The sequence below is a fragment of the Culex pipiens genome, chromosome 2 (genome assembly GCF_016801865.2).
Source record: "Culex pipiens pallens isolate TS chromosome 2, TS_CPP_V2, whole genome shotgun sequence".
NCBI classification, from domain to species: domain Eukaryota; kingdom Metazoa; phylum Arthropoda; class Insecta; order Diptera; family Culicidae; genus Culex; species Culex pipiens.
In genome coordinates, this window is record NC_068938.1 from 44,512,448 (window position 1) to 44,524,218 (window position 11,771).

Below are 11,771 nucleotides of genomic sequence, written 5' to 3' on the forward strand. Positions count from 1 at the left end.
GTAGGCCACCCACCGGACGACGACTGATCCCACTTTCTTTACCTTGCTACTCAACTCCTTCAAACTGGTGTGCCCCTTGGGGAAGAGCACGATGAAAGGCGTCTCATCGATGGCGGGAAGCTGCTGCTTCCGCCTGATGGCGTGTACTGCCAAGACGTCCAGCTGATGTTCCGTCTTGAGCAGCTCCTTGACGTAATCCGGTTCCGCGTTCGGGAGACCTCGCATTACTACCCGGTGCGGTCTCGCACTGCGCTTTCCGTGCGTATAGAACTGCACCTTGTTCTTCTTCAGGTGAGCTTGCACCGTGTCGAAGTCGTCGCTCGAGAAGCACGTAATTTTGGTGCCGTACCGCGTCAGTTTGTGTTCCGGCTGGACATCACATGTCGACATCACCTTCGCAAGGCGGGCGAAACTCGTTTCTTTCACCACCAGCGGCGGCTGCTTCTTCTCCCCTGCCGACTTGCCGGGTGCTGGTACCTCGGGGGTGGTTTTTTCTGCTGCTGGGTTCGCATTGTTGTTGTTGTTGCTCTTCTCCGCTAGCGGGCTGTACTTGTTGTTGCTGAGCAGCTTCTCCACTTCCTGGCCATTGCCGTCGTTGATCTCCTCCTTAGCCTTCCTGCGCCGAACCTTGATCACGGGACGAAATTCGCCCCCGTCCTCTCCTCCTCCTTCGGAGTCTTCCACTTCCATGCCCGTCGCCGCCTGCGTTTTGGGTTGGAACCCGTCCGGTTTCTCCCACACACTTTTCTTCATGGCCGCGTTCCAGTAGAACGGCCTTCCATCCTCAGCCCTATGCTCCGTCCACTCACTCTCCGCCGTCGCGGCCGCCGCCATGGCCGTCGGCGAAAGTTAAAAAAAAAAACACCGCCAAAAACGCGCTCAAAGGAAACACGTCTGCTCTGAGCAAGCTGTCAAACTGGAATGAACAATAGCTGTTTCGAACCATCCTAATCGTATGACGAATAGATACCGTTCATTAAATTGTAGGAAAAAAAATCAACCATTCGAATATGTGTAACCGTTCGGGAAATAGTACCATTTTAATTTTGTTATATGGTCGTGACATTATATCAACAATATCACAAATGGTAACCATACCAGAAATAATTTTCTTATGATTTCGACAGTTTCACCTTTGGTATTTGATTATGCGGGTATAGCGGCTTCGGCTGCCGATCCCGATGATGCTATGAGACGCGGGTTCGATTAACGCCTTATCCACTGAGCTTCTATCGGATGGTGAAGTAAAACGTCGGTCCCGGTTTCTCCTGTCTCGTCAGAGGCGCTGGAGCAGAAATCCCACGTTAGAGGAAGGCCATGCCCCGGGGGGCGTAGTGCCAATAGTTTCGTTTTCGTCAACCCCCCCCCCCCCACCCCTTCAAAAACGGTTCGAAAAATCAGGGAGCAAAAAATTTTTTTTCAAAAAACTTCAAAATTTCAAAGGAAATAGAAGTCTAACCAACTGAAAACAATTAGAAATACATTTTCCTGCAATCAAAATCATATTTAGAATGTCTGGGATCGATCAAAAATATTTTCAATTTTTGTGGAGTTATAATATACAGCACCGCAAAAAGTTTTTTTTTCGGCGAAAAAAAAATCTCTTCAATACTTGCATATTTTGAACACTAATGATTGCAAAACAACTGGACAGGTGTAAAATGCATTTTAAAACACTTTTTTCATTCAATACTGCGACCATGGCTTGTAATTTAAATTTTTATATTTTTTTCCACCCCTTCCCCCCCCCCCCCCTCGACCCCGACCAGAGTCGAGGGACAAAAACTTCAAAAAATATTTGCAACGGCCTTATTGATTTCTAGACTTCTAGGTCCTATAAACAAATGTAATTATTTTATATTTTTTTAATGTGCTTAAAATTTTAATATTGTAAAGTTTTTAATTTTTATTTTTTAGGTTTTTAATTTTTAAAAAATCCAAAATTTCTAAAATTCAATAAAATTTTAAAATTCTAAAATTTAATAAAATTTCAAAATTCTATTTTTTTTAATTTCAAACTTTTAGAAATTTCAAAATGTCAAAAATTTAAAAATTTAAATCTTTAAAAATTTAAAAAATCAGAAAATCAGAAATTAAAATATTCAATAAATCAAATAATTCCAAAAAGTAAAAAATCAAAAATTCTGAAATTCTTAGATTTAAAAATTATGTTTTTCAAATTGATTGATTTTCTTTCTGTTTTAATTTTTGAAGATTCATTTTTAATTTTGTCTCCTTTTGAATTTTGGGTTTTTCGTTTTTGCGTCGAAAATTATTTTTTATTTTCTTTGAAGCCCTAGCTGTTGATCAAAAAGAGAATAAAATTTGGTTTCTGGTTCGATCTAAGAACATAACAACTTTGCTTAGCTTTTATTCATTCAGTTTATTAGTACCATCAACGTATAGAATCCTTACAAATCAAGCTTCTAAAGAAAATCAAACTCACGTACTTCATCCCACCTCACAGCACATCGGAAATCTCGCCTGGCCCGATGCCGAGCTGCTGTTCCTTCACCTTGCGCCGGTTCAGCTTGGTCGTGTGCGCTTCGTTAAAGTTTTGCAACGCGCGCCGCAGCTCCTTCTCGATGGAGTCCCGCGTCAGGTGGGGGAACTTGTCGCAGGTGGTCGCGACCAGTATTTCGATCAGATTCATGTTGCACGCTGGGAGCGGGGGCGGCGCGTCCGGGTTGCTGTTGTGGGGCGGTTTGCCCGTCCAGGTGTGCTTGGAGCAGTTCTCGAACAGGTTCGCCATGTTACGCCGCAGGAAGTCGTACAGGCTGGTGGTGGGACCGTCGGAGAACAGCGTTATGACCTCCTCGCGGATGTCGTCGTCGGTTTGGATGAGCTCTTCGAGGCGGTACAGGTAGTTGTCGTCGGGGACGGGGAACAGGACGAGGCGTTTCTTCTCGCGTTTCATTGGGGTGTTTTTTCGTTTCTGAACTTCGAATGAGCTGACTTCCGCCTGTTGGCGAGTGCTGTTTTTGAGGTCCACCCGCAGGTCGCGAATGTTGTACTTTAGAACTTTTAGGGCACCGTCGTGTTGGTTCAGCTTTTCCAGGATCATGTCCAGCTTGCTCTCGATGCGCTTCATCCGGGCTTCCGACGGATGGTACGTGCTTGTGGTTGCTTGATCTTCCGGATTTTCCACTTGTTCTTGGTCTGCTTCTTCAGCCTGTTCCTGATCCTCGTCGTCGAGTTGGGAACGGGAGTCATCGTCCGAGGTTGGGGGCGAAATGCGCTTCTTAATGGTCACTGGCAAGGCGACAGGTTTGCGGGGCAGTGACCTCACCGTTGGTGGAGTTATCTTGGACCAGTTTGGTTTGGCTTTGGGCTTGAGCATCGGGGAAACTTCGACGTTTGCGATGGTCCTCAGGTGCATCGGAGTGACCACCTCGCCGGCCTTTCGAATGATCGGAACCTTTTTCCCCGATGTCGAGGGTTGTGGCCGAGTTGGTGTCATTTTCAACTTTTTCACTGAAATGAAGCGAAATCTTTTTATTCAGACAATTTAATTTAACCCTCTACAACCCAACCCCGCCTTTAGACGGGCTGCGATTAAAAAAATTGCCAAAAATCAATTTTTCAACCAATTTTTGATCTTAAAAAAGCATTAGAAAGAAGAACTCTTAAAGTTTTAGAAAATTTACTTGTTTTATGTGACTTTGCCAATGTTTTCAAAAATGTAATATTTTGGGGGTCAACTTTGGCTGTGTTTTTTACTAACATTTCCTATATTTTAAGTAAAAAGAAGTTTGCAGTAATTTTTCTAGTATCCAAGACTATGGCTCTACGCATTTTTTTACAATTTAAATGATAATGGTGCCATTTTATAGCAGAAAATGTGGAAAACAAGCAAAAAATAAAAAAGTGACTTTAAAAACATGAAAAATAACTTAGATAGGCAAAATGTAATCATAGGAGGTGGTAGTACATATAAGCCAAATATTACCAAAAACAAACATAAACTAAATAGATGCAAATTAAAATACTAAAAATGAAACAAGAAAAATATAAAACAAGAGAAGTAAAGTTTTTCGTAGAACAAAAGTTGCTCAAAATTACCTCCTAAACACGGAAAAAATAAAAAAAAATCGAAAAAAATTTGGGCAGTAGAGGGTTAAGCGCAACCACCCCAACATACCCGGAGTTTCCAGCAGATACTCGGTGTCCTCGTAGACTTCGGCTTCGCCCAATATCACTTCCTCAAACTTCGACATGAACGCGGCGTGTGTTGAACATACGAAATCAATCAACTTTCGTCAGCTTCAGTAGAAAAATCGTCTAAATTTACAAAATTTACGCGCAACAAACAAGTTTCACGCGCTAACTGAAGCCAACACTCGGAAACAACAAACAACAATTTGTAAACAAGCCGCAGTTGACAGCGCTGCTCATGAAGGGCTAACGTCATGCGCCGCTGGTGACGCTACCTCGGCTGTAAACATTGCACCTTCGCCTTTTCGAAACGTCAAACATCTCAAAAGTTGTTTGGATGGCAGCGAGTCGATTTGGCCGCGGAAACAGTTAAATTTTCAAGTTTAAGTAAATTCAAGCTTAATTTTGAATGTTTTAAACAGTGACAAAATGTACGAGATCGAGCGAGTTCTGATGGACAACGATCAACCCGTTGACGAGGAATATTTGGACGAGAATGAGCATTCTTCTGAAGGTATGCGAGAAAGTATTTTTCCTCGGAAAATAATGCTACCGTAGAACATCGTTAGTTGGGCAGTTGGTTTATACTATTTTTATTCCAGAGCCGAAACAGCAATCACCGCCCAAGAAGAAGACTCCCATTATCCGCAGACCCGGCGAGGTGGTTACGCCGATTCCAAATAATCGCACTGGAACGGTGAGAGGTGAGTTGAACATACTAATCAAGACGTCCAACGAACAGCCTAACTTTTGCTCTATCGTTTCAGTTTCATCCTCGATCTACGCCCCCAGCTCAACCACTCCCCGAGTGACTCCGAGCGGCCGTGTCAAAAACACGTGGCAACGGGTGGCCCCGTACGGAATCGACGTACAGGTGAAACCGGCCATTCGCTCCGCCCCGGCCAAGCAGACCCCGCCAGCGAAGCGAGTTAAGCAGGTCACTGAAAACGACGACAACGAAGACGACAACATTCCTGCTGACGATGGCGACGATCAGAATGGGTTCAATGCCGTTTACAGCCGAATTAAATCGGAACCGTCTCTACCGTTGTCGACAAGTATGGTAACGCTCGAGACGTTGGACGCCAAGTTGGACGCGTTGGATGAAAAACTAAGCAGGATCGTGGCCAAACTGGGCGCGCACGACGGTGCGTTGAAGACGGTCAAGAACAACATCATAGACCTGCGCAGCGAGATGACAACGATTCGCAGCGGCACCACAAGCTACAAAACGGAAATCCCCCACCACGCAGAACAGACTAAAGCGCGGCCACTGAAGCGTCAACCCCAAATCACGCTCCCCATCGCCGACGACAACTATCTGTTCCGGCTGGAGGAGCTGGTCCAGGCGGACAACACAATCCGCGAAGAGCTGTTCGAGCGCTTCCTGGAAGCGAACGGCAAGAGCGTGTTCGCGTACATGCGCAAAAACGTGGGCTACCTGTTCAACAACACCTCCAAGTACACGTGGACCGGTAGGCCGTCCAACAGCCACAAGGACGCGGGACCATCGGGCGTCGCGAGCCAGCTGACCGTGGTCGACGTGCTGATCGACAGCGGGTGCGAAAAGTTTGCCGGTTGCAGCCGGGACGAAATGGAGTGCGAGTTTCGACGCTCGCTGCAGCGCTTCAACGATGCCAAGTTTTTTAAGCGCAGGAAGCGCGTGCTGGAGCAGTTGGCGGCAGCTGCGGCGAGAGATGCGCAGGAGGACGAAGAGGAGGAGGAAGAGGAGGGGGATGATGGTGGGGAACAGTGAAAAAGAGCGATGATTTGAAATAAAGTGTTACGAATAAAAATAAAATTTTATTTGAATCCGATATGGCAAAGGGGGGGGGGGGGGGGGGAGGGAGTGGGGGTGCTGTAACTTGGGCAAAATTCAATTACATTTAAAAATTAATGATGCATCTAAATGGGCTTAAAAATGCAACAAAATACAGGGTAAAGCATCGCAATTGGTCAAATCTAAAGGGAGTTATTGGCATTTTATTGAAAAACTAGCACAATTTTCAAACTCAGATTAAAAAGTGTTCCATCCAGATATCAACTCGATTCGACCTGGAGCTTGTAGGGGACATCTGAGATTACCATCTGAGACTGAGAACGCTTTGAGTAAAGCAGTTAAACATATTAAATAGACACTTTTACTTTTAATGAATTTTTTGGTTGTAAATTTTTGCTCGGGGGTCCCCTAAGATCCCATTTTCTGGTGATAATTGTATCATATTCGTATTCCAGAGACAATTTCACAATAGAAACATTCATAAAAATGTTTGTTTTCATTAATTTTAACCCTTTAAAAAAATAAAGTTAAAAAATCTTTAAATCACATTTATTGAAAATCAAGTTTGTTTCCTAAGATTCTAGATGTCACAAGAAAGAGGCAGCTTCTGATTTTTTTTATCTTTGATTTTTAAAAAGGGTTAAAATGGATGAAAATACACATTTTTATGCATGTTTCTATTGTGTAATTGTCTCAGGAACATGAATATGATAAAATTATCACCGGAAAATTTGATCTAAGCAAAAATTTACAACCAAGAAAAATCACTAAAAGAAAAAGTGTTAAACTGCCTTACCCAAAGCGTTCTCAGTCTCAGATGGTAGTCCCAGATGTCCCCTACAAGTTGCAGGTCGAATAGAGTTGATATCTAGATGGAGCAGTTTTTCATTTGAATTTGAAAAAATGTTCTATATTTTCACTAAAATGCCAATAACTCCCTTTAGGTTTAACCAATTGGAATGCCGCATTTTGTTGAATGTTGAATTTTGAAATTTAATTGAAATTTGCCTAAGTTACAGCCTTTTTAAGTTTTTTGACGTTTTTGTTTTGTTTTGAAAAATCAAAATTTATTAATTTTTAATTAAAATATATTATTCCTATGCTGATAGCTTTACAAAGTTACTTGAAGAGCCAGAAGATCAAATTTGAAGGGCTTTAGTATGTGTGTTATGTGCGTTTCTGAAAAATACTCGACAAAGGCACTTTTTTCATCCCCCAAGATGGTTGCTTTTAGCAACCCCCTGTTTTGACCATATTTCATTTTTTGGGACGCCCTACACTGAAAGCCCGACCATGGTAATTTTAAGAACATTTGCTAAAAATGCTGCTTAATAAATTAACTGTGGCTTTTTGGTAAAAGTAAACTCAAATATGGTCAAATGTACTTTACTTCCACAAAATTGCATGATAGCAATTACGAAATCATTATCAATCTCTCGGTATTGGAGGGTTAAAATTACCATTCCGCTCTCGACATAGTAAAACTGGCTGCGTTAATCAGTCAATCCAAGCACGGATTGTTTTTAGCAAAAATACGTCGGTGCGTGTTCTCAATTTAACCCTAGAAAGCCTTATGTTTTGAAAATAATAATTAAAATATGGACTAAACAATAAAGGGTGTACAGCAGTGTTTCTCAACCGGTGAGGAATTCCCCCTAGGGGGAAATTTAGACTTTCTTGTGGAGAAATTACTATGCAAATAAAATTGAAGGTCTTAACGTGTTCGCCAAAATAAATCAATTTCTGATACTTTCTTAGCAATCTTTCATGTTTTTACTTACTTCAAAAAGATTTTTTAAGATATCTGGAAGTTTCATTTTGCTGTCGTTTAATCTCAGCTGCTCTTTAAAAAAAACTTTTGAAATATGTTTCGATGAGTTTTTGATTTTGTTTAAAACATTGGTGTGGTTTTATGTTAAAGCGGTGTATTCACATCGGAAGGAACCGGTCAAGAAGAATTTCAAATGGGCAGCAGCGGCAGCGAAAGCAAGCCAGATAGGGTGAAGAAAAGCCCCAAGAAAACGCTCCCTCCCCTTTGTTCTGCTGTTCGTAACGAGGGGGACGTCACTCCGCGATAACACACTAAAACGCACAAAAACGAGCTCGAAAAGCATCAACGCTACTCATCGTGCCGAGTTTTCACATAACGCCACCTTAAAGCAAGTTATCGCAAGTTAACGCGCGTTAAAGCGAGTTAAAGCGACCAACGTCTGCTCGACTTTTGAACAAAATCAAATCGATCTTGCAACCTTGCCGTCATAAATCGAGTAGTTTTTTTATCGGGTTTGGCAACCCATTTTTTGTTTTGATTTTTTTCCTGCAGTTTTCGTTACCAAAATAATCAAAGCAATCAGGAAAGTTTTTTTTACTTACTAGTCCACTCGAAAACGTTGGAGGTTTTGTGCCGCGCCACTGACGGGAAGCCGTTGTTTGAATCTACCAGAGCGGATCGGACCGGAGAATAAAAAATAGGAACAACAAGCCGGAAGACGTCGATGTTTCATTGAGTCCGTGGGGAAGTACGAGGATGAGGAAAATGTGTTGAAAACGCACGGGACCGAGCGGGCTGAGATTGAGGAGATGATGGCCAAAAAGCAGCGCCGGAACCGCGTGACTGAGGATAAACCGATTGGTCAAGGTCGATCGTTTTTGCACGATGCCGGTTTTTTTTTTCGCGCAGGAGTGGTGCCCCCGACCGGTGCTTCCTGCCGAAAGCTTCCAATTAGGCCAGGGTCGGTCACCAAGGTGGTTCCGGTGGTTTCCTAAATCGACCCATCTTCTGCTGTCTTGCAGCATGGACACCCGGATCAATATCTGGGAGATTTATAACGATCGGCGCCTCCGGCAGGCCGTGTGAGAGGGCTGTCGGACACCGAAAGGGGTGACGTCGTGTCAAGCTTTAACTCTCGGAAGATTCAAGGGCTTTTGTTAATTTGATTTGGTTAACCGCGGTGGATTTTCTTGAAATAATTCGAACTGTCAAAAATCCACCAAAGCATCTACCACATTGATCGCACAAAAATCTGTGGTAGAAAAGTATCCACCGGTAGATGCTTTGGTGGATTTTTGACAGTTCGAATTATTTCAAGAAAATCCACCGCGGTTAACCAAATGAAATTAACAAAAGGCCTTCAGTTTTGTGTAAAGTTCGACTCGGATTACCACAAACAGCTTCTATTTGTGGCAGGAACTTACTTTAACTGAAAAATAAAATGGAAAAGAAACTTCAAATTTCCTTTTCTAACAGGACACCCGCAGTGGCGATATCGTCCAGGAGTACGACTGTCATCTAGGATTGGTCAACTTCGTCAACGGAAACCGGCGCTTCGTGACGACCTCCAACGACAAAAGCTTGTGCTGTGAATGCTCGCAGTCACCCCCCGTACGATAAGAGGCTAGCCTCCCAGAGCTTAGACAACAAGGTTGTGATCTTCAGCGCAATTAACCTTCACCGGCTACATTTGGACTTTCCCTTAACATGAACCAGCTCGTGTCCAGCGATGGCGCCGTCAGGGTTTACATCTATTTTAGGGCCTGTACGAGCAGCTAAGTGCAAACGTGAAATTTGTCCGGATCTAACTGTAGGATTTAGAGGGCTGAATTCTAGTTCTTTTGCAGACTGACATCAAACATCGTGCGGAGATTCTCTGGTTTCTTCTCCTTGCTGATACAAATGGTCACGCGGGCGCGTAGAATCTGGACCCCCGTGGGGACATGAGCAACCTCGACAACAACAGTAGCACTTTGCCGGCGTCGATGCTCGTAGTGACGGAGTTCAACAAGGGTGGAAATTTCCCGCCCGAGCTACCGGTTACGAAGATCTGCACAGTGTTGCGGATGGGCAGTATTCCGTGAAATAAACCGGCTCAAGTGCTGGATGTGGTGCTGGCAGCATTCAACAAGGGCGGCTACTCCAAGCTGGACGTTCCCGAGTCGCTGGTCTCGCGCATCGAAATGACTGGTTCAACATGATGCGCAAGAAGATTACCCAGCCCCGACATGTTCAACTTGAGTGGGAAAAGTTTGGGCCAGTTTGAAATGTAATTATAAGAAAAAGATGTATTTATTTTATTTTATTCAGTTTAATTTCCTTCGGCAAAAGGTGGCAAATGGGCAGTATTCATGATTGCTGAGAGTCGCAGGACTCTCGCCCTTTGCTATTAGTAAGTATCCAGCAAGCAAAGGGTATAGCATGCATTTGATACTGTCAACTCCCATTCGGCTGTGTTCTCGTCGCTGTCATGTTGTAAACTGGAGCCGAGGGAGGTCCTGTTGTGAATTCTAGTTGGAGGTGATCCGAAGATCATTGAAGAAGGTAGAATTCGCCATCACCCAAGACACGAAGGCACGAAGGATAGACCATGTCTTGGGGGGTGAAAGGATGATAGGATTTAGTGATAATACCACAATTTTAATATTTGTCTTTCTCTTTTATTTCAGAGGATGCCTGGTCTGAGTTCTAAGTGTTGCAGAAGCCTTCCGCTCTACATAATGGAGCCTTCCTTCTATCATTTCCTGTATTTTGAAAAAGGTGATGCGCCGAATGTGGACATATAGTTTATCACTCTTACTCCATACGGTGTGAACGTGAAATGCTGTATGTTTGCAATTGGTGCATTGACTATTTTCAAAAACAAGCTAGTTTTTCCTTTTATTTTAAGATAAAATTTAGTAAAATCTATCCATCTACTTATATATTGCTATTGCTATAACTTGTCCCTTACCTCACAAACTTTAACTAATCTATTCTTCAATCTTGGAATCGCAATACATTATTGTAGAAATGTAACTGCTGAAAAAAATTGGTAAGAAATTTGGGCATAACTGTTTATATGATTAAAGGTACGTTCCATCTGTTTTATTATATATATTAACTATTCTAGTTTGTTTGTCCTGTCCCATATTTCACAACTTCAGTTGTTTTCTTGTAAACTTCTCGTTACAAGTTGGTAGTTCTGTCTAGTTGCAAAATAAGGTTTCTTTATTCTTTCTTTCGGTGTTAGTCTGTTATTTAATGTTCGATTTTATTTTACATTGTACTTATCCCATTTTTTCTCTTTTTCTCTTTCATGTACCTTGCGAGCATACGATGACCGAAAAGTCATTGTATCAGCCAACACACGTGTATTTTTCACAAAGCCGCGTAACAGAACAAGTATTTTTATAAGTGCGTGAATAACAATCGGTCGATTAAGCTCAAAAAATGTGAGAACAATATCGCGTCGTGGTTCAGTGATAATAAGGCGAAGAAAGTAGACGACGATTCCGCATGAAGAGTATAGCGGAAATTACGTTTTAATTGCACAATGGATGAAGGTTTGAAGTTGACACTATCAAAAGGGAATGGTAAGATGCAATAGTAATATTGCTAGGTTTGATAGTGTCAAAAGGTAAGATCAAGGAATAAGGATTATATGAAACTATATTGTCATAATTATTGTATTCACTGAAATATCTATCCGCTTTCTACCCCCAATGTGTCCTGCACTGGGGGTGCCTGGGGTAACTTCGAGTTGACCTGGGCCGCCCGAGGAATTATGTCGTAGGTGGCTCGTGTACAGGTTCACTCACCTCTCCTCGCGGCAAGGTTTTCCGTAGGTCTACACTCGAACATGCAACATGGGACAGCATGAATCTTCAGCTGAAGCCGGACGAATGTATTCCGAAATTACAGAATTACAGAATTTAATTTCCTTCGGCAAAAGATTAGTTTTTAAATTTTCAAGTTTAACAGCACAACAAACTGTTGACAATGGTGAATACAAAACAAAGGCGAGGCAAAAAAAATAGTTTTTATTCCACTTTATTTGTGATTCGACAAACTAGTTAAAACAAA

General features: G+C 42.6%; 2 protein-coding genes and 1 long non-coding RNA gene across 4 annotated transcripts; 2 read left to right on the forward strand and 1 right to left on the reverse strand.

Moving 5' to 3' along the window:
* Nucleotides 1–2,363: 2,363 nt before the first annotated feature.
* On the reverse strand, nt 2,364–4,362 carry LOC120426948 (uncharacterized). The gene is made up of 2 exons (XM_039591773.1): nt 4,142–4,362; nt 2,364–3,474 (listed from the first exon to the last, which is right to left on the reverse strand). Exons 1-2 carry the CDS (start codon nt 4,215–4,217, stop codon nt 2,462–2,464), a joined length of 1,089 nt encoding a protein of 362 aa, XP_039447707.1. The 5' UTR covers nt 4,218–4,362; the 3' UTR covers nt 2,364–2,461.
* Nucleotides 4,363–4,477: 115 nt separating this feature from the next.
* Nucleotides 4,478–5,913, forward strand: LOC120426942 (uncharacterized). Its single transcript, XM_039591764.2, has 3 exons — nt 4,478–4,669; nt 4,758–4,859; nt 4,923–5,913. The coding sequence occupies exons 1-3, from the start codon at nt 4,585–4,587 to the stop codon at nt 5,909–5,911; spliced, it is 1,176 nt and encodes a 391-aa protein (XP_039447698.1). The 5' UTR covers nt 4,478–4,584; the 3' UTR covers nt 5,912–5,913.
* Nucleotides 5,914–8,316: 2,403 nt separating this feature from the next.
* On the forward strand, nt 8,317–11,768 carry LOC120426939 (uncharacterized). 2 transcript variants are annotated; one of them, XR_005606780.2, is made up of 4 exons: nt 8,317–8,573; nt 9,183–9,493; nt 9,554–10,037; nt 11,641–11,767. It is a non-coding gene; the product is annotated as an uncharacterized LOC120426939 (long non-coding RNA). The 2 variants fall into 2 exon arrangements; XR_005606781.2 differs by lacking the exon at nt 8,317–8,573 and adding an exon at nt 8,587–8,816 and having other exon boundaries at nt 11,641–11,768.
* Nucleotides 11,769–11,771: the final 3 nt, after the last annotated feature.